Source organism: Jaculus jaculus, chromosome 14 (assembly GCF_020740685.1).
Source record: "Jaculus jaculus isolate mJacJac1 chromosome 14, mJacJac1.mat.Y.cur, whole genome shotgun sequence".
NCBI lineage: Eukaryota > Metazoa > Chordata > Mammalia > Rodentia > Dipodidae > Jaculus > Jaculus jaculus.
The window spans coordinates 81227577-81251398 of record NC_059115.1 but is presented as its reverse complement, the minus strand read 5'-3'; the positions used below and the strand labels follow the sequence as shown (position 1 = coordinate 81251398).

Genomic DNA, 23822 nt, shown 5'->3' with positions numbered 1-23822 from the left:
GGTTAAATCTCTGGTTCTTTTATCTAAGAGAAGTTAACTTCACAAGACCAGAGCACCTCCTTTTGTTTGGAGTTGAAACCTATGTGCTGTTATTATTTTTCTCTTTAAGAAACTAAAGAAATAAAGTAGTTACCAATATTTCTTTGTTTTATGAAGTGCATGATTCACAAATTCATAATACAAATGACATTTCCACTTTGATTGTTTTAAAAGTTGATGATTTCAATGATAATTCTTATAATTCACAAAAAGAAGGCATTATTCTGAAAACATTTTTTACTGAAGCTAATGTAAATGTGACCAATTTTCTATGAGACTTTTATTAACATAAAATAACTTTTAATGTGTATTTCTAAGTATCTGACCTTCTTATTTCAAATCCCTTTCCCTAAAGAGCAATATTTCATATAATTAGTGTTAGCACGCCAGCTAATGAATACAGCAACCAAGACTGGAGAGGTCTATCAGTAGTTAAAGGTGTTTACTTGCAAAGCCTGATGACCCAGGTTCGATTCTCCAATGTTCAAGTAAAGCCAGATGCACAAAGTGGCACATGCATCTGGTTGCAGTTACTACAGAGTCTCATGACTGGTCAAACTGATGAGAGTAAGTTACTGTTGAATATTCAGGCCTAAGGGGGGCAGCTGGGACTGCTCTTCTCAAGGTGCAGGGAATATTACGGAAGAGGTACTGGAACCAGCGTGAGGCAGAGGGAGGAGAGGAGTGCTGTGGAACACCGTCCTGGACATGACACGGCCATGGCACTCATGAGCTCACAGCAGCTGGGACCAGCGGCCCATGACCTGCATGGAACGAGTCTGCAAACATTCTGTTCATGGGTCAGGGAAGGACTCATACTATCTCCCCTCCTGGAGGATCTATAGGTAGTTAGTGGTTGCTGGGGGACAGAGAGGCAGCCACTGGCAATTTGTCCTTATTTCTGTAAATAATCCCTCACTCATGATCCTATAAGCAACCCTAATTAGACTCTTTGAAGACAAGGTAGGGGAATTAGAAAGATGACTAGTTGGTAAGAGAAAAGGGATTAGCAGGCATGGGAGGAAAAGAAGGGAGTGTAATGGGGTGAATGTCATCAAAATGCACTATAGGTATGTATGACATTATCCAACATAAATAATGCTAGAAGTCTAAACTCTGAAATAAGATATCTAGCAGCAAGAAGATTTTCTCTTCAAAATATTCAATGGGAGAAAATGAGAAGCAAATTGAAGAAGAAACATATGTCTATGGAAAGAAATTCCATACATAATAAAATCTATGACTTATAATTTTTAAATGGTGGTCATAAAAACCTTTCAATAAGTTTTCACATACATGATCTCACTTACCTTGACAAGACTGTAAGTTAACTAGTTAAAAGGAACTAACATAACAAAAGAGAAATTTACCATCTTATGCCTTACAGAAACTACTCAGTAAGAAAATGACAGCTTTCTATAAATTATTAGAGTCCATAGTAGTAGCAAATGTGAGTCTTCACAACAAGAAATGTGACCATGGGTTTAAATTTGCTTTGAAATAATGGTATTTAATTATTTCTCTTCTCCAATTTGTATCTGATTAAAAACTTTGTTAGTTATGTTACTCAGTTTCCCTAGCATAGCCTTTTTTCTTTTTCTTTTTCCTGTGTGTCCTAATACAACTCATTTTGAGTTTAATTTTATTGTTTTCTTGAAAACTTCACAAAACCAATACAATATATTTTCAGTCTTTCTCTGCAAACTGAATACAAGATCACTGTAAATCTAGGGTTTATTCTAAAATCATTTTTTTGAATTTGTTGTTTAAAACTTGGAATATAGTTTTACCTAAAACAACACAGTATAAAATTGTGTCACATTTCCATGTCTTTATACAACAGCCTTTAAATATTTTTAAGTTAAAAATTAAAAGCTTGTACAGTTATGCCACAGGCACTGGTATATGCATAAACTGATGAATTTATGTTTAGCTAATTAATATGCATTTTAGTTTAGCACATTTATTTTCTTATGGCAAAACAGCAGAAATTTATTGTTTTTAGCAATTTCCAAGTATATAACACATTGTCATTAACAACCATCACCATGTTGTACAATAGATCTTCTGAATATATTCCTCCTAGTGTCAGTATACTTTGAACAATTCCACAATTCCTTACCTTCAGTCCTACTAACCTCCATGATATTCTCTACTTCTATAACTTTTAACTTTTCTAGATTCCATATTCATCATATAGTATTTATCTTTCTTTACCTGGTCAATGTTACTCAACAAAATATAATCACAGGTAACTATGTAGTCATAAATAACAAGATTGCTTTACTTTTAAGGATGCAACATTTCTTTTAAAAATATTTTATCTTTATTTAGTTATTTGAGAAAGAGAGAAAAAGAAAATAGAGAGAGAGGGAGGCAAATAGAAAATGGGCATGTCAGGGCCTCCAGCTGCTGCAAATGAATTTAATACATGCACCACCTGTATATCATGAGTCCTGGGGAATCAAACCGAGATCCTTTGGTTTTGCAGGCAAACACCTTAACCACTGAGCAATGTCTGCAACCCCAACGCTGGAACATTTTCTATTGTGCATGTGTGTATTGTATTTTCTTATTCATTCAACTATCAATGAACATTTAGATTGATTCTCTATCTTAGTTCTATGTATAATGTTGTAATTACTGTAAGAGTACAGGTATCTCTCTTTGATACACTAACTTTATTGTCCTTTGACATGCTCCTGGAAGTTAAGTTTCTAGATTATGTGGCAGTTCGATTTTTAAAAAATTTCTTAGGAACTTCCTCAGGGTTATCATAGGTATGCTCATTTACATTCCTGGCTACCACACACAAGGGCTTCCTCTGCATTGTGCTCAGCACATGTTATTTTATGTCTTTGTGGCAACAGCGATTCTAATAGATGTTAGGTGATATCTCACTTGCAAAAGGCTTTTCTTTTTTTTATGTTTATTTACTTGGTTGGGTGGGAAGGAGAGCGTATGTGGGTACACAAGAGCCCCTGCCATTACAGACAAATTCCAGATGCATGTGTCACTTTGTGTTTCACATGGGTACAGCAAATCAAACCTGGGCAGTCAGGCTTTGCAAACAAGCGCCTTTAGCCACTTAGCCATTCCACAAAAGGTTTTTAAACTCATAAAGGTTAAGTGTTATAAATTATTTCACAATATTAATGACCAAGCCAATCAGTACAGGCACATAAAATTGAATAATAGCTTATTATATATTCCTGTGTTTGATGAATAGCATATGAAGAAACATTTCAGAATTCTGTAGTGATTCCAAAAGGAGCTTTTGGATACTTTTGAGGAAAATTTTACTGTAGTATGAAAAGCAGAAGAAAAAAAAGTAGTAGGCTTGACACTTCTATTCTTACAAGACTCGCAAATAAGTTTGGACTCTGGCATTAAGGAATATGGATTTAGAGAGATTTCACAGGGTTTACTGCATGATAAGGATGCCTCAGTGTGCCGAGACTGTACAGACAATATGGTTTATATTTCTTTCCTACTTAGAGTCTGGAATTTTGTATATGACAGGAAGAGAGCATTTACATGACCATCTCTAGAAAAGCTGTTGGATCCCAAGACTTTCCCGGTACTTCCTATGCGTCATCACAAGTGGTTGTTAATGACATTAAATACATCCTGTATACCTGTACTAGAGAGGGGCTCTTGGAGTTTGTATCTCTTTCCTTAAGGTTTTCCCTTTACTCATTTAATTGATTTATAAGCTTTTGCTGTAAAAAAAAAATCACAACAGTGAGTACTGCTGTATGCTGATGTTTGTGATGATTCCATATTTATCTTGCACCATATTTCATCCTTACAAATAAACTAGTACCACTGTTTTGACTCTTCTCAGTTTTAGTTATGGATTGTTATAGCTCTTTATGCACAAAAATGAGAGCAGAGGAGAAATATTTTGCAAAAATAATTAAAGTATTTAGAGATTGGTTCGGTGGTGGAACACATGCCCAACATGTTCAAAGTTGGGTTTAGTTCCAGAAACACATACACACAACCATGTTTAGAACAGAAGAGTTAAGTGAAATGCCATGTATACATATGTGAAAAAATTAATACTTGAAATAAAATGAAGTGTACAATGTGAAGAGAGAAACTACACAGCCTCACTTCTATGAAGACGACAGCAGATAGAGACGCCTACTTCTGCAGTTCTTTGTGCTTATATGGTTGAGGACATATGATTAGGCAATACAGAAAATTGCTACCAATAAATACAATTGCTGGCATCCTCATATGCCAGACAATATGTATATATATTATTTTGCATATAATGAATTAGACATCAATGATTCTACTAGATAAATATTATTTTCAGCATTTTATAAATAGAAAAATACATTCAGAATATAACTTTTCAACAGTTATTTCTGAATTGTGAGGTGATATTTGAACCTACATGTTTATGATTTTAAAGCATATATTTTTCCACTGTTCTATAAAACCCTACGGGGACATAAGAGATAATGATGATTCAGTGAAGAGTTTCATACAATCTCTTTTTTGTACATAGTATATATATAATTTATCTATATAACATGGTTATAAATTTATTTCTGGTAACCACATGTCTATTTTATCTAATAAGGAACTAGAGCCAGGTGTGGTGGCATACACCTTTAATCCCAGCCCTTGGGAGTCAGAGGTAGGAGGATCACTGTGAGTTCAAGGCCACCCTGAGACTGAGACTACATAGTAAATTCTAGGTCAGCCTGAGCTAGAATAAGACCCTACCTTGAAAAACCAAAACAAAACAAAAAAAAAAAAAAAGGAACTAGACAAATAGTAGGCACCATTGAGTGAATAGTCAATACTGTTAATTTTGTCATCAGCTATGCAGTCCTAAAAATTTCAAGATTATGAATGAGATATTTCTTTTAGAAAATATTTCTTTTAATTTTTTTTAAATTGGTTGTTTATTTTTATTTTTATTTATTTGTCTGCTATAACAAGAGGAACTAAATGAAGCGCATACATGTTCAACAAGCAAAGGAAGACTGACATGCTGATGTCACCAGAGCTAATGAAGAAGACGGAAAATATCTACAAGAAGGTTAACGACTCCAGCAAGCCGGGGAGCAGGTCACTGCTGCAGCACATGCCCACTGACCTGGGGCTGCGCCACAGAAAAGCAAAATGAAGAAGCAGGCTCTGGGAGAAATGGAAGATCGATGAATGAGAAATTTTCAAATCTTTAGCAGAGCGATGGAAGCTGTGAAAGAAAATCAACTCTAAAAATTTAAAAACACATGGCAACAGAAATGAAGATTACCTTTGACAAATTCATCAATGAATGCAACACACTGAGGAATGTAAAAATTTAACAGTAAAATGTCAAACTGAAATACAAGGAAAAGTAAATAAAAAAAGAGAAACGATCATCTAAGAATTGTGAATTAGCATCATATACTTGTAAATACAAAGCTAAAGAAAAGTAGAGAGTGATGGCATGACAAATGTTTGGAGACATTTGAGCTGAGGATTTTCCCAAGTCAGTAAAGTCGCAAACCATAGGTTAACCCGCTCAAAAAACACCAAATAAGAAAATAAAGCAACCCAGTAACATCATCGTATTCCCTAGAAGTCTTGAAGGCATCCACACCCACACGAGAGTAAGATTAGCGTGTAAGCTCAGGAACTGCACCAGATTTTCCATCCTGAGGCTTGTCATACCAACACTTCAAAGCACGAAAGAAAAATACAGTCAACTAAGGACTTTACACATTGGGAAAACATGTTTTAAACATGCACAAGGACTATACTGGTATCAAATACAACAAGCGAAGACTCTAGCCCACTCTACTCTGTCTGCATGTCTGCAGCATACATCATACGTATTTAGGCTAGACATTTGCTTTGCCCATTACCATTTGCCACGACCTGTAATGCAGACGTGCAAGCAGAACAATAACCTACACCCTGTCCCTCGTTTTACTCCTTCCAACATCATGCTGATGCCTGAACTTCTTAAGAACACAAATCTGACTGTGGAACTCAGTCCCTATCAGCTCTAAGTTGTCCTGAATTCTCTGTCAGCACTGCACCTTATACTCCTGACCACTGGGGAGACTGAGGCAGGAGAATCATTCAAGCACAGGAGTTCGAGAGCAGCCTGAGCAACACAGCATGTTGTTTCTAACAGCAGCAGCAGCAGAAACGGAGTCTCCCAGCCTTCTTTCATGTGATCCCTGCCTACTCATCTAGTGTTCTCTCTTAGCATCCTCCATTGTAACAGTTTCTGTTTTATTTCTACAAAAACCAAGAAATCTAAATATACGGTGTGTCATCTTATTTCTATACTGGATCACAATTTACTCTAACTGGAGACACTTCCCTCTGGGACTGACTCTACATTGAACTCACCATCACAAAAGTCATAAACCCTTCTTCATGAAAAGTACAAAGGCATGTCAATGTGCCCTCCTAAGTGGTACCATACAGCGACTTGCACAACACTCGTCTCAGTCAAGCATGACAAACGATCCCAGGGTCACAGTGTGGTGAGACCAGCATGCAGGGCACACAGCAAGGGAGTACCTGGTCCGAAGCTCAGTGTCTGCCAACGGGCTGCTGGCAAAGATTTTTATCCCAGGCCAGAGAAGTTTGGTACCAGGTAATGAATATCTCTTTATATTATTCATTAAGCTTTGATGTGAACCAAGTTATATTACTCTTAGGGCATTACAGGAGGGTGGAGAGTGTGGAGTAGGGTCAGCCTTCTTTGGTCTGCACTCACAAAGCCTGAACAAGCCTCAGCTGCTGAGCTCTTCCAACAGCTTCCCTTCCCTGCCGTTAACTGTTTCCATAGCACGCTGTTCACTTTTCCCTAAGAGCAGACTTCATGGTGATCTTCCACTGACTTGTCTCCCTACAGGAAAAAGCCCCCAAAGGGCTAAGATCCTGTTTCATTTCTATCTCTTCAGCACTTAGGTCTGTGCATAGCAAGATCAATAAATGCATCTTTAACTAAAGAAAAATAAAAGAAAAGGACAACTGAGATGGTCTAAACTGCTATGAAGAAAACAAAAAATTTAAGAGAACCAGATCTGGTGGCTCACACCTTCCATCCCGGCACTGGTAGAGTGAAGCAGAAGGGTCACTGCAAGTTTGAGGCTAGTCTGGCTACAGTGAGTTCCAGGTTAACGTAGGCTAGAGTGAGACCCCACCTCCAAAACCAAAATAACACAAGATATAGATTAAGTGCCATTAATAAGATAATTCACAAACAATACTAATATTTAGATATTTATCTGGATCACTAAATAATGCATGTAATATCCTAAAGGACTGTAGACTTAAAAATATGTGTGATTCAGCACATATTTAAGAAAATAAGATTCACATCAATGTTGCATGATTCTGGAATTGTTACAGGAGGGAATTGTAGGGAACAGCTGCATACAGAAGAAAAACAGGGAAGCGGAGAGAAAAGCCAGAAATAATTTAAATGGTAATCAAAAGTTTTAAAATACAATCAATAGAAAAATACTAAATTGTTTTGTGTATTTTTCTTACTATCAAGTAGCACAGAACTCACCATCAATCAAGGCAATATTTTCATTTAGGACAACTTTCTTTATAACTTCTAATAGTTAGTTACTTTTACCTGAATATACTAAACAACAGAGAATAAAAACCATCACTTTAGGGGATACCTTTGTACTTTATTCAGAAGTAAGGGCAATGCACTATTACCCAAACTATCCCAGCAACTGACCAGCTAGATGAGAAACTTAAGCAGTGCTTTAACCATCCCTTGGCAGTAGTATAAAATGGCAAGCCAAATTTAAAACACTTTTATTAATAAAATAACTATTTTATGACCAGATAAATTCCATATTTAGAAAAATCAACTATTATACATCTCTAGTGAAGATCTTTGTTGGTAATTTGCATGGTGATTTAATAAAATAATATGTATTATATACTTTTATGTAATTTATATAAAATCAATCACCAGGGGTTAGGGACCAGACAGGGAGGTGGCTAGGGACAACAGGCAGAGTAGATCTTCTTGTTCTGTATCTTATAAACGTATACATGCAATCAAAATCACATTAAATACACACACTGGAGTGTAAGTAATACAGGGAAATCTGAATAAAGTCAGTGAATTAAATTAAGGTCAATATCTCAGTATGATTATTATAAAACAATTTTGTCAGATATTAGCATAGAGTTGGAAACTTTGGAATGAAAACTTTCTGGATTTATCAAAATAAAAAAGACTTAAAAAATATCAATCTGAAGCCGGGCATGGTGGCACACACCTTTAATCCCAGCACTTGGGAGGCAGAGGTAGGAGGATCACAGTGAGTGTGAGGCCACCCTGAGACTACAGAGTGAGTTCCATCCAAGTCAGCCAGAGCTAGAGGGAGACCCTACCTCAAACAAACAAACAAATAAACAAAAATATCAATCTGTCTTTTGCTCACAATTTATGTTCATCCAAATACAAAATATACTCCACCCTCCCTTCCAAATCTGCAGTCTCTTCCTAATTAAGTCATTAGTTCATCGTCCAGGAACTAATCATTGAAATCAGGTTGAGTTGCAAGTGAGGATGAGGTACCATTTCTCACTCACTATGTGAAGGATGTAAACTTAAGAGACAAATTATCTGACTTCCACACATTCAGAAACACCTTGGGACATGACAATTATAATAGGTATTCCCATTCAAGGGATGGGAAGAACAGATGATAAGCATGTGACTTATTGACCAGAACCGCTCTGATGACCAGAAGGGCACATGAACGCCTTGATTAGTCTGGCTCTCCTCAATGGGAGACTCCTTCCTCTGTGTTCTGGATCACGCCCTATAAATTCTTAGATATGCCGTCAGGGTCACATTTCTATAAAAACAATAGCCCATATCTGCAACTATTTTTTCGTGCATTGGGAGGTTGAAGGATCCGAAAGCCTCTTCTGTTTCATGGTGTTTGTCTTGGTATCTCTTGCTCTAGGCTGATGAATTTCTTATCTGTCAATTTATACACCTACTCACCCAGGGAGAAGGCACACATAGACACTAAACTGAATTTTCTACTTTGGTCTTCCTGAGAAGCTACTGTGGGATCAAACCCTGAAGATTCTGAGCAGCCCTTTATTTAACAGAGAAAGGTTGGGAGATATGCTCTGAGCCACGTGGGAGGCTTCTGTATACTTACATTCGAGTCTGTCCAAGGATTACAAAGATATACCTCAGTTTCATCTTTGCCCTGAACCTCTCCCAGATCTGTTTGGCATTTGTACTAAAAGCCTTTCTTTGAGAGCCTTTGCTTGATAACAAATATTATCTTTTAGCTTATTTCTATTTATCCCTCATGAGAGGTAACATATGCCACTACATATTTACACTGGGAATTTCTTTATTCAGACTAATCACATCATAAATTATTCTTTTATTGATTTTCTATTTTCAACGTTACCCTACATAACAATTCTGCTAAACTTTCTGCCACTAGATAACAAAGATTCTACTTCTAGCTTCAAACAATATTGTGATCACTTCGTGTAAAGAGCTCTTACCAACAGTCCTCATGGGTCTTGATAGGTGTCATGTATGTTCTTCACCCAAAACTAGTTCCAAGTACTTTAGGTTGTGTTACACCAGAACTCTACTTCAAATGTGAAATTCAATTCTGGTTACTTATTGCAACAAGACAAATCACCCCAAACTGAGTACCTAACGGGTTCTGTAGTTCAGTACTTTGGATAGAGAACCATACAAACAGTGTCTTTGTAGACTCTAAAATATCTGGACCTTAGTAAGGAAGCCTGAAACAGCTGTGGGCTTCCTCGCAAGGGAGTTGTATCTGGGCTTTGATGATTGGAAAGTGAGGTTCAGATACCTGAAGGCCAAAATTGTTGCCTTGGGACTGCATTTATCACAAAACACTAACAGTTTTTAGAGGAAGAATCCCAAGCAAAAAAAAAAGAGTAGGACTTCCAAGAGAGCACTGCAGAATGAGCACTGAGATGACCCTTTGTGGGTTGGATGCTAAAGCTGGAGATATTAGATGAATCCTCACCAAGAGGAAAGGTTCAACTTTTTATCCTGAATGAATGACAGGACAGCTAAAGGCAGAGGCAGTGAATAGAGGAAAGTCTAATTTTTCCTAAGGAGGGAAGAGAGAGATGAAAGGTACTGAAGGAGGACGGAAGATTGAGAGGGAGTTTGGAAGACATAGGGAGTGAAGGAGAGAAATGCTAGAAATAGAAAAACGGATCACATGCACACTGCTGAGCTATATCTACAGATCTTTTTTTTCTTTATAAAGTGAAAAGGATTATTTTGGCTCACTAGAATTTGTTATAGTCAATGACTATTTAGTAGAATTTAAGGTTGGAAAAATGCTAAGATTAATTCAACAAACATCTGGGAAGCAGGACTAAGCAGGCAGGCACCTGAACAAGGTCCCCATCCTTTTCCTTCCAACAGTGAGCATCATCTAGCAGGGATCCATCCAGTTGAATGCGCATCCTTGACAGGGAAGTCCAGGCAGCTAAGTGTGCCCGAAGGCAGTTCATATTAAAAGGCAGGAAGCTGAAAGTTCCCTAAGTAGACTCTACTACCAAAACCTCACAGCACAGAGTAAACTTAAACCCAAACATTCACTAGGAGCACAAAAGGCCCAAGAAATGAACAAGCTAATGAATACCTGAGCAGTAAAAAGCAGCTGAGCACTCAGACTCTGGTAGGGTCCTGAAGGCAGCGCCCACCTTCTTCCTGATGTCCTTCTGGAGAGCCCATGACCATGAGAGTCTGCAAGGGCCCCTGAGAGCCACAGGGCCTGGCAGCATTGCCACCGTAAGCCGTTCTTGATCTGAACCCATGATGCCTGAGTTCTCACCCAGTCAAACTAGGAATGGAGAATGGCTCCCAAGTACCTGTGCCATGTGCTCTACTCTCTCCACAACCACATAACTACAAATCAGGACTGTGGGCGTGGAAACGAGCAGGTCAGTTCTATTTACAATCCACACCCAACGCACACTGAGATTGCCCCCTCCACAGCGTTCCATGCTTCTCTTTCAGCCCCCACTGGTATTTCTCTGAAGTGAAGAAGATTAAAATCTTAATGTAAAATCTTAGACATAAGAATGAACAGGGAGGAAGATTTAGCAAAGGAAATTGGAAAGAATGATCAGAGTTTGTTTTCATGGTCAGGAAGAGTGAAGAGGTGCAGTGTATGGACTGCAGTGGTTCCCACAGTAAGAGTGTCCTTCCACATGGGAGCGACACGGAACAAGCCTGCTGAGGAACCCCGTCAACTCCAGCACCGACAGTACATCAAGACGCACGACTGTAAGGAACAAAGGCAGCAACTTTGCTGTGTAAGGACTTTCTATTTCTTTTATGTATTTTGGTCTCTGTCAGAATTATAATACAGCCAGCTCAAAAATATTTCCCTTCACTTTCTCTTTTCATGTCAATCTTGGATTGGAAATGGCAGAAAATGAAGAGGGAAGGAATAAAATATGGCGATAAGCAGGAAGAAATAAAGATAAAAGGAAAGCAAGAGGAAACAGTGAATGGGTCGCCTAAGAGTGGTATAATGTTCACATGGAATTGTGGTCACTTAAAGTTAGCATGCCTAAAACATTCTAAAACGTTCTTTGAAGTTTCAAATCCATCCCTTAAGCTGTGTATTAAGTTATGTAAAACATAAATAGATTACTAAATTACACATGACAAATATTGTCAGTCTTTAGATTTACTTATGTCTTTAAGACATCTGCAAGCTAATAATATATTTTGGCTAAAAAATATTTAATTCACCTTTTCCTTCTGCCTTACTAATAGAACCTCCAAATTTTAAAATATTTTATTTTTATTTATTCAAGAGAGAGAGCGAGAGAAATAGGCAGGCAGGCTGGGAGTGAGGGAGTCAGGAGGGAGGGGGAGAGAGAAGGTGGGTAGGTACTCCACGACCTCCAACCACTGTAAACAAACTCCAGACACATGTTCCCCATTGTGCATCTGGCTTATGTAGGTCCTAGGGAATTGACTGAGTCCTTTAACTTTGAAGGCAAGTGTGTCATCCACCAAGCCATCCCCTAGCCCAATAAATCTTTAATTATTTACACTGATCTTAAGTGTAAATTCAACATATGCTTCCTATAACAGAGTTGCAAAGAATAAAGAATGCTGTTATACTGACAGATTTCTCTACCTATTTCAAGTATCAAAACTTGAAGAAAGAGCAAGCCATGGCTCATTTAGGTCCATTTTGTTTTCCTACAAAATTTGAATCTATCACCCCCTATAATACATGACTGCTTTCTCAAATGAAAGTGAAGCCTATAAAAATTGTTTGGCATTGAAGCCCTGCTTCAGCAGCCACAAACAGCTTTTCAGTATCTTAGGAAACTACACTGTGTTAACACAAAACAAATTTTATGCCTTAAGACATAGAGTTCAAGTTAAAAGCACCAAGAAAAAGGGAACACATTTGAGAAGTTACTGGGTGATAGAACATACCAATTATTCTATACACTTTAGTGAAGCTAGTATGATAATATTTCTCACTAACTTGCATTCCTCTCCCACCCCATCTTTGAAACGTAAACATTTTGCCAAATTTCTCTACCTGGGCCTAAATTCTTTTTTTACTTTATTCTCTCCTTAATTTAGCCAATTCTTATAGCTTAATCAACTTTCTGTGTTTTCTACATCTAAAATTTCAATTTCTGATATTGGCACCCCAAGTTTCTGTTTCTAACACAAATGATTTCTAATTTTCTATCTAAATTGTTACACATTTTTTTCTTCGTTTTCCCCTTGGTTTTTAACAGCTATTACATGGTGATTTTATAAATGAAGATTAGATGTGAACTATAACATCTGAAGTCAGATATGGTAGTCTGTCTTTATTGCCACCTTGATTAGATTAAAATCATATCAAAGACAAACCCCTGGGAACGTCTGTGAGGACATTTCCAGAAAGGTTTAAGTGAGGAAGGAAAACCCATTCTAAGTGTGGTGGCACAATCCCACTGGCTACAGTCCTAGAGTGAATAAAAAGAAAACAAATTGCATTCTTCTCCCTCTGCCTCTTGACTGTGGACACAACGTGACCAGTCACCTTGTACTCCCACAACCACGCCTCCCCATCATGATGGGATGTATCCCCACAACTCGGCAAAATTAAACCCTTCCTTCTTTCAGTTGCTTTTGTCAGGTATTGTGTCACAGAATGAGAAAAGTAACTAATGACCAGGGTCAGATGGAAGATTTTAATGATTATTTATTGGAATTGACAGGTTTTCATGGCCAGCTCAAAACACACAAGATAGAGATCTTTAAATAACATGGGTAACTTGTTGCATTAAGCCATCTTTGTTACTAAAACAAAATAATTGAATTTGAACAATGCATAAAGAAAAGAGGCCTTAACTTTAAAGGTTCACAGTTTCAGAAAACTACAAGTCTGATATCAGGAGGCCCCATCGGTTCATCTCTGGTGAGGGTGTTGTGGTGGGTCATATCTCAGTGGTAGCATTATGTACAGGAGATCATACAGCCAGATGGGATGTCAGAAGGCACTTAAGGGTAAGGTTTACTCTTCCGCCACAATCCACTCCCATGAGAACCAGGCAGAACCCTGGAATCACACTGCTCCCCTCTAAAGACAGGCCCCAGCACTCAGTTCCCTCACACGAGGCCACCACCCACAGTCCCATTGCCCCTCAATGCCGCTGAAGACCGTTTCTCGCATGTGCGCCTAAGGACACATACTCAAAGTATTTATGAGTCACAGTACTGGTTACATGCAATCACCACTTAATCAGAGAAAACAGGGGAGATGTGAAAGGAATGAAAACTGACCTACTTGGGTGTAAATGGTAGACAAAGAGTTCTTGTAGAGCGTTCTCTCCTTTCTCTTGTCTAGGTACCATCTACGGCTCTTTCAAGATACTCCGCGCGTCTAGGAAACTCAGCATGATACCAATTTTCATCAGGATAATTTCACAATCTCCTTACAGTGTTACACTTTCACCATCTGTTAGCTAAGTGTTGATACTGTTGTGAATATTTCTACTGTGATCCACGGTTCTGCTTACCATTCCTTAAATACACCTCACATTTTTCTAATGTCAGCCAAATTCTCTGATATTCTTCAAAATGTCTTTTTTTTCAAACCCTAGTAGTCATCCAAATGCTAGTGTATACTTAGAGTAGTTAAACTCATATAGTATAGTAGTTATAATTAATATCCATAGCAATTAACTTATGATATACAGACTAAATATTGTACTAAGCAGGATGTTAACTAGAAGAAATTTTTATAAATTGTTGTTTTTCCTATATCTTCAAGTAGCTTACTTATAAATGGGCTCTTGAAATAAGAGTTAATATAGAAATGATAGGATAAACCTAAGTTAGGTTTTCCAAAATCACTTCCCTCAAGGATAATGCCCTCCATAGCAGTTACATTTGCTAGTTTTGTACCCTTTTCATCTTAAAAAATCATCTAGATATTTTAACACAATGTATCATATACAATTTTAAGGACAAGCTTAGCTTTTGTAAGAAAAACCTGAAACTCAAAATTCAAAATCCTAAAATTTAAAATATTGGTACCTTCATTTTTAAAAGATTCTGAGATTTTCCTGTTACAGTGCTCAGATTTGACTTAAAACTTGATCTTGGAAATTAATATCATTTACTATGTTTGGCTGCAAGCAATTCTTTTATCATGGGGTTTATGGTTAGTGATCTTAAAACCAAAGACAGAGGCAAGTATCAAGCCAAATATATGTAATATGCTTAATATTGAAAAGAAGTTCAACTGAATAAAATACTTAATATTAAAAATAAATTCAATTAAATGTATAGTCACACCATTAAGTATGAAAACATATATACCAGCATATTACATACAGTATCTTGTAGTTCTAATTGTTAACTAAGTAATCATAGTCTTAATTTCTAGTGTAAAATCTGCCAAATATGCAATATTTAAAATTGTGAAGAGCTTACTTTAAAAAGAGATATTAATTCTTATCCTTCTTAGTACCAAATCCCAACTAAACATCATAATAATTGAAAACAAGTTTGGAATAAATGTAATGTGGTTTTCTGATAATATTTAGCTCCTTTACCTCAAATAAAATAAGAAAAGAATTAAAAATGGGATGGACAGTTGGCTTAGCAGTTAAGGTGCTTGTCTGTAAGGCCAAAGAAGCCAGGTTTGATTCCACAAGACCCAGATAAACCAGGTGCAAAATGTGGCACATACATCTTGAGTTCATTTGCAGTGACTAAAGGCTCCAGTGTGCCCATTCTCTCCCTCTCTCTCTCTCTCTCTCTCTCTCTCTGTCGCTTTCTCCCTCTCTCTCTATCTCTCTCTCAAAAAAATAAACAATAAATAATATTTTGAAAAAGAATTAAAACAAGATATCTTTGTATTTTCAAGTTACTTAAAACATTACCAGTTAAATAAAGTTCCATATAAAATTTAAAAATAAACATAATGGCTGTAGTAATATGACTACAAATCTAAGGTATTTAGGTATATTTCAATATTTCCTATTTAAATCTCAAAAATAACTTCCTATGGTTTCTAAATATATAGAATTTACATCCCTTAATGTTAGATTAGAAATGTATGCTATTGCTGGGCATGGTGATGCATGCCTTCAGTCCCAGCACTTGGGAGGCAGAGGTAGGAGGAGCGCTGTGAGTTTGAAGCCACCCTGAGACTACATAGTGAATTCCAGGTCAACTTGGGCTAGAGTGGGACCCTACCTTCAAAAACCAAAAAAAAAAAAAAGTATGCTACTTTAGAAAGAATATAGTTAATTTAAATTTTAAATTGGCAAAATAATCAGAGGCAGTGCGACATCAGCATCAAATATAGTCAAAAGCAAAGGTAAAGCAAAAGTCTCTCATGTTCAATTTTTTTATATTCATCAGAAGTTAGGTATTAATAAAACAGAGTATACCTCAATAAAAAGATGCTTATAGTATTCCTTTAAGATACATATTTTGAAAAGTTACATTACTTTTAGAAAATAATTGTATTTGTTTATTTGATAGTGAGAAGGAGGCTGAGAGTGAGTAAGTATGGGTATGCAGGGCTTCTTACCACTATAAATGAACTCCACATGTAACTGTGTGCATCTGGCTTTCCATGGGTACTAGAGAATCAAACCCAGGCTGTCAGGCTTTGCAAGCAAGTGCCTTTAACCACTGAGCCATCTCTCCAGTCCAACATTACTTTTTAGTGTCTGTGTGTGTGTGTGTGTAGGCCAGAGTACAACCTTAGGTCTGTCATTCCTCAGAAACACTGTCCCATTTTTGATATAGGGTCTCTTCAATGGCTCATTAACTCAGTACACTGGCTGGCAAGCAAGCATTCAGTGTCCTTCTGTGTCTACCTCCCCATCCCTGGGATTACAAGTGTGGGCCACTGTAACCAGTATTTTTTTTAAATTATTTATTTATTTTATTTTGAGAGCGACAGACAGAGAGAGAAAGACAGGTAGAGGTAGAGAGAGAGAATAGGCACGCCAGGGCTTCCAGCCTCTGCAAACGAACTCCAGGCGCGTGCGCCCCCTTGTGCATCTGGCTAACGTGGGACCTGGGGAACCAAGCCTCGAACCGGGGTCCTTAGGCTTCACAGGCAAGCGCTTAACCGCTAAGCCATCTCTCCAGCCCTGTGACCAGTATTTTTATGTAGGTTTCGAGGAGCAAACTCAGGTCCTCATGCTTGCAAGGCAAACACTTTACTAATTAAGTTATCTCTTCAGCCCCATAATACTTTTTATAATAAAATAAATAGTAATCAGACTCCTATTTACTTTTCTTCATTAATTTCTATATGAATTTCACATTGTATATAAATTCTTTAAATTATTCTGTAAAAATTGAGTAAAGTGGAATTCTATGATGTGTGATGGTCTCTTTTGTCACATCCCTTTTATCTAATCCCATATTACCTATTGAATGAAGCAATACATAGTCCTTCAGAAAATGTTGGATTCAAAAAAATAAGAAAAATAGCTAATGTTAACAATTCTCAGATTCCACCTAGCAGTACAGTAGTCCTCAGCCAAAATGTCAACAAGATCAGAGCATGCACACACCAGGGTAAAGTGGGTGAAAGAATTCTTCAAATCAACACAGTTTACACACAACCAAACAGAGCAAACAGCAATCAAACCTACCAGTTACACTACAATGAATAACAAAGGTTTTATGATGTTTGTATATGGAAACAGAATTTATACTAGAACCTCTAGGAAATTTAAACAAGGAAAGAAACAGAAACAACATGGTGGTGATAAGGCTACAAATAAATTCCATGTCTCCACCTGTTGAGGTAAACAACAGCCTATATGTCTACTGATAAACACTAATCTATACCTACAAAATGTTTACCATCTTAATGGAGTTCAAATATAACTCTATTTGTTACCAGTGGACTAAGAATTATAACTTACTTGGGATGTTTTAGAGTATTACGGCCCAAAACGATACTATTCATTCATTTCTCCATATGCCAAATGCCTATTTGACCCCTCATATCTAAACATATCAAGGGATGTATACTTTCAATCTCTGTTCATATTTTTACAGGCCTATAAATTTAATTCCTCCAGCAATATAAAACAATACTGCAGTCTACATGCATTTGATTATTCAGATTTCTTGAGAAAGGGTCTCTTTTGCTGAGCAGTAAGTCTTAATACAGAGATTACATTCATCTTTCTCACTTTGTACTCCCCAGCATCATGCTGCTCAAGATAGAAAGACTCTCAGTGGGAGTCTGGAGGAGAGCCAGTCCCCAGACAGTTAGCCCATCTAGTGCTGGAAGGCACTACATGAGCTACCAGGGAAAGTGGCCAACGTCTGCCCAAGCAACTCGAGGTCTAAGCTACTCAGAAGCAAACAACCTGACGTGATGCTCACACAAGTGTAATAGTGGCACATAGCTATGGTGGATCACCAACTGCTCTTGGATTGGCTAACAGATCTGCTCAGTGGAAAGGAACATATATGTGAAACTAGGAAACAAGTCAGAATCATGCAGAAAATTAATATCAAGCTCCCATTACTCTTGGGCCACGAGAAGGTCTACACCCATTAAATTCTCTGTAAACTAATAATGGTTATCCCATTTAACCTGCGCTGACTTCACTCTCCATTGGAGAGTCTGCTTCTCTTTTTCAGATGGGAGCTGGACCTGAGGAGATAAACGACTCATTGCACTTCAACCTGGACCCAGCTAAAACCAGATATAAATTGTGGAAATGAGCAAGAATGCTTTTTCTATGAACCTGATATCAGCACAAGGGTGAAGGAGATAGACATTGAGGACACTCAACACCTACCAAAGCAGAGATCCAGAGGCCCCTAAGAGCTCATCACTGAAGTAGACTTAAGACAAACCCAACGCAGCTCAGGGAATTTTGCAGAAGAGGTGGTGGAAAGATTGTTAGGGCCACAAGTTGGGACATTATGCACAGAGACATTGCCTCTCCCCATAACTGATGGCTTCCCCAACAATGCGTGGCCTACAATTCCCATCAGGGTTGACCTGCATCCCCTATGACAAAGGTTCCTCTGGAAAAGGAGCAGGGATGAGGGAAGGAATTGTTGCCAACATATGCTGTTAACATAGTAAGTATATCTACAACATATAAAAACAAAATATTTAAAAAAGATAAAAAGACCCTCTTCCTGCTTTGATTTGTATTAGCTTCACAAATTTCTGTCAAAATAAAAAAAATGAACAAATTTCTGGGCATGGTGGCACATGCCTTTAATCCCAGCACTCATGAGGCAGAGGTAAGAGGATCACTGTGAGTTTGAGGCCACATTGAGGCTACATAGTGAATTCTAGGTCAGTCTGGGCTAGAGTGAGATCCTACCTCGAAAACAAACAACAAAAATGAACAAATGTAATAGTAAATGGTCTTCCTACATACAACTACATTTCCATTTATTTAAATAAATACTTAATAGATAATATTTTACTTCATCATTATTGACATATACATAAAATGTAATTTGAATATTTCATATCAGGCATCTTGCTGGGTAGAGTAGTTGAATACATAAGACAAAGTCTGCTTCCTGATAAAATTCACAGATTATTAGACATTCTCCAAAAAAAAATAATATGTAGGCTCATTAAGGATATTTTCAGACTTATCTAATATGTAGTGATCATGATGCAGGCTATATTAGGAGATGTTCCAATACTCATAACAGAGTGAACCAACCTCTTGAAATAGTGTTGACAGAATCTTAAGACTACACAGGCATTCTTCTCCTTATTAAAATTCACCTCATAGCCCTTCACAGACACCATGACTGCTATAAATTGAAGTAATCTGTGTGGCAAATCTGTACTGAGCAAGGCTATTGTAACACCTTTTCAACAGTTCAGATGACCATTAGCATTTCTTAGCAATAAAGCATTAAGATATGTATATTTTATAGATAATATTATCATATAATCAATAAATTACAATGCATACATAACTTTTCCTTCATTTTGATACAGGATATGCTATGTAGCTCAGACTGGGCTCAAACTCATGATTCTTCTGCCTCAGCTTCCAAAGTGTTGGATTACAGGTGTAATCATGCTTAACTACATGTAATTTGTATATGTGCCATAAAAATTCTTTTTTTAAATTGTGTGACTTGATTTAGTAAAAGTTTGCTTTATCCTGACATTTGAAACTGAACCCACAATGTCTCCATTTGTCTGAATAATTTTATATAAACATCTTTAATGAGGTACATAGCTCCTATTATTTATAAAATATCACAATATAGTACTTAAAACATATCTCTTATCTATAAACATGTAACATAATTCTTTCATTTATACTAGATTGAGACATCTTAATCAACTTTTTAAAATTTATATAACCCCTCCCACTATCATTATCTTCTCCAGTATCCCACCCCCTTCCGCTAAACCTTCTCTTCTTTCCAAGTATTCTCTCTTCAGCTTTAATGTCTGTTTATTTTTCTGCCCTCTTCCATCATCTGTAACAACCTGCTGATGGGCCCAATTGATATTATACAGATCTTGTACAAGGAGTAACAGCCCTTATGAGGTCACAAATGCAAAGACCACTTTGTGTCTGCAAGGCAAAACTAGACCGCATCAGGCCACATGGCAGTCTAAATAAAGCAGCTATCTTCTCCTATAAAATAAATTCATGATTATTTAAATCTCCAACATTTGTGATCTTACTTTCTAGTCTCCTCTAGAAAATCAACAGGTAGGCATACTTCATAACCTGTTTTATAGCAAAAGAAAAGCCAGACTTATTTGGAGAGCATTCCCATAAAGCAACACAAAATGAATTTATGACATTATGAAATATTCTAAAGCAAACACTCATAACTATTACTACGGTCAAAGCAAAAATGAACTTCGCCATCACCTCAAAAGTACCTTCCTAGAAGGCCATCTCTCTTCTCACTCAAAGCAGTAACCTTTATCCTGACTTGTTACCAGTTCCTCTGTCAATCAAAAATGCATCCACATACATTATTATTTATAAATGCGTTTTATGTTACATTTAGCACTGTATACAGGCTAAACATTTAGGTTACTATGTTTTAAAGTACAAATGCAAGATAATTAAGACTTTACTCATCATCTTAAATATTTTCTTTTTTTCTTAATAAATGTGATTTATTACAATTTACTATGAATTTTTTTAGGAAAAATGATAATAATCTACACTGAATCTGTAATCACTTGACAAGTAAAATAATAAAGTGACACAAAAGCCATACCTTACTAGGCATTGATCAGTTAAAATACAAAAGAAAAAAATCAAAAGCCAAGAACATTTCTATAATAATCACAAAAAAAGGTTTTTAAACATAGAGAATGAAAGACAAGTTTTGGTGAGAATTTTCAGAACAAAAGAACTCTTTGTGTTCTGCTGTTGGAAGTTTAAATTGTTGCAATCACTTTGAAAACAGTATCTAGTGTCTTCAAAAAAATTAAAATAGAATTACCATTTGATAACCATGTAACTTCTAGGTATATGTACAAAGAGATTGAGTCACTAAGAAATGTCTTTACTCCCATATTCATTGTATCACTATTTGTGTTGGCCATGATATAAAAGAAAATGTATAAGCCAGAGGACCTTTTTAAATGAAATAAGCCCATCACAGAAAAACAAACACTACATGAAGTCAGTTGTAAGAGGAGTCTTCAAAAGTCAGACTCAGAAGCTGAAAGCAGAAGGGAGGTGGCCAGGGGCTGGGTGGAGGGAGAAATGGGAGGTGTTGGTCAAAGAGCACAAAGCTTTGGTCATGGGACATGTGTGAAGTCTGGTAACGTGCTGTATAATTCAGAGCAAATAACCATTGTGTCACAGGCTTAAAATCAGCCAATAGAGAACTCCTTACATTAAGTCCTTTTCACTTCAACAGAAAAAAAAAAGATGTTGTGCGGGAGGGGAGACTTTGAAAGTAATGGATAAGATTGTGGCACTGATTGTGAGAATAATTTGAATGGAGCACATTCATTTCCAAAAACATCAAGTTGTATATGCGACATATGTTCAACTTTCCATATGTCAGTAACCCATATTATATACGCAGACATTTAACAAATGTCTTTCATGAGAAAAGTTAACAGTCATATATGGGTTATATTAAACTATACCACCACTTTCAATTTACTTTAACTTTGCTAAATTCTTATCTAAAAGTTTCAGAAGAGAAATAAAAAGTTATCAAATAAAGTTATGTAAGCTATAAATGGGAAAATATTCAATAATAAAAGTCACATTAATATTTAACCTACTTTTTACATAAATGGCTACGCATTATTTACTGTTTTATATCTTCATTATTTCTTTTAAAAAGTAGTCTTTTGTCATTTTGTTATATAGATACAAATTATAAAATTTTTGTAATTAAAAATAATTAAAGTCAGGTAAAGAGTAATTTCCAGATCAGTTTGGACTAGACTCAGATCCTACCTTGAAAGACACAACAACAACAACAACAACAACAACAACAAAAAATTAAAATAAGACTAAATTTTAAGCATATCACAATTTACAAATGCAGGTAAATATTCATGTATTCAAAAGAATACAGTTAGTGAAAAAGTTTATTTTGGAATGCTTCCTTGAGAACTGTCAATGCAGTGGGTAAAGACATTAATTAAATTTGTAGGTAAAGACATTAATTTTCATTATAGGAGTGATTCTAAATCAGAAACATAACATTATTGAATTTTACTCAAGAAATATTACCTTTGTGAAAAAATTCCGTATTTTAAAATCCTGTGCACAAGACAGCTTATCACTTAATAGAAATATTATGAATAAAGAACTTCTGCTTCATTTACAGAAATCTGAAACTTCAGGGGCTAGGGGTTTATCCAGTGCTAGAACATTTGCCTAGTGTGTGTGAGGCCTGGGGATCAATCCCTAGCACCCCTTCCTTCCACTAAAAAAACTGGCTGATTCACTGGAAGCGATTTTTTAAAATTATGTATACACAAATGCATAAATCTGAAATTTCACAAATCAAGTATTGTGGCTGAGGAGAAGTCCTTTCACAGCTTGGAATTATGTGTACTCTCTATTTCTAGGCTTCAACAAGCCTCAGACACCCCTTTGTACTGCCTTTTTCATTCATACTTTTAAATTATGAGCCTATTTCAAGATGAAAAGAACAACCAATTTCTTAAGTAACAAAGCAAAAGAATAAATGGCCCAGTGTGTTTTTCAAGAGCAGAGGTTAAAAAGAAAAGTGACAGTATAGCTTGGTAAAAGTGAGTGTTCTCTTACATAATCGTGGAAGGCTTTTGCTTCGCTTGAGTGTTCACATGTTTCCCGTCTCTCTGGAGCTGCACAGTAGAGATCCCAAAATACACTGAAAAAGTAAATATGATAATATTGAGAAAATCATTTAATAATATGAGATATCACAATTCTAGAACCATACACAAAAATTTTCTTCAGGACAGGTATTTCTCCAGAAGATTTAAATTCAAGAAACACTCTTTATGCCATAATTGTGTATTACCTAGCCACATTTCTAAAACACTAAGTGAAATTTTCCTAAAGATGTAAAATGCTTTTTGGGTGGTGATGACTGGACCCTTGTGGAGAAGCTATAATTCAAGGACTTTCTTCCTAGAATTGGCTGCTAACATGACTTACACTTGACTGAAGAAGTTTAGTGCTTCTCCTAACTTTACCATTGAAATAGAAGTAATACAGAATGTCTCAATTTAATAATGAAGAAATAAAGTGATCATTTTTTTCAAAATAATTTCATCAGCTAACATACAGGCCAATACCCAACCCATTATATGACATTAGTCAAACATGTATATTTTCTTAAAATCATGCTTTCTTCTGCAATTACCAAAATAGTTTAGTAATTTTGAATATGAAACAATCTATTCTAATACTTTTTATTCTCTGCTATTAAAAACATTTGTGCTTCCTATAAAGCATGGAGCATGGTTACATGTAAATGCAATTATAGAAATGGATACAATGATTTTTCACTCCATACAAGTGGAAGGTGTGCTACAACCAATGGTCAGAGGCAGCAGTAGTTGTGGAGTATTGAGTACAAAGTCCTGGAGTTACCAACTGGGAGAGTCCATGGGCAAGGTGATAACACTGGCCAGACATAATTGTTCTGAGTAAATTACATAACACAAACACAGTATTACCCATAAGCATAGCATACTATGCTTTCTATAGTAAGTAAGCTCCAAACTATAATTATTTTGCGACAAACTTAA

General features: G+C 36.4%; 1 protein-coding gene across 4 annotated transcripts in view; it reads right to left on the bottom strand.

Annotated features, from left to right (window-relative positions):
* Ssbp2 (single stranded DNA binding protein 2) overlaps nucleotides 1-23822 on the bottom strand; it is a 253386-nt gene that overhangs the window by 122731 nt on the left and 106833 nt on the right. For all 4 annotated transcript variants that reach the window (XM_045133623.1, XM_045133625.1, XM_045133624.1 and 1 more), the window contains exon 4: nucleotides 22852-22936. In XM_045133623.1, coding sequence (XP_044989558.1) covers nucleotides 22852-22936 — 85 coding nt within the window. The remainder of the gene's footprint in view (nucleotides 1-22851; nucleotides 22937-23822) is intronic.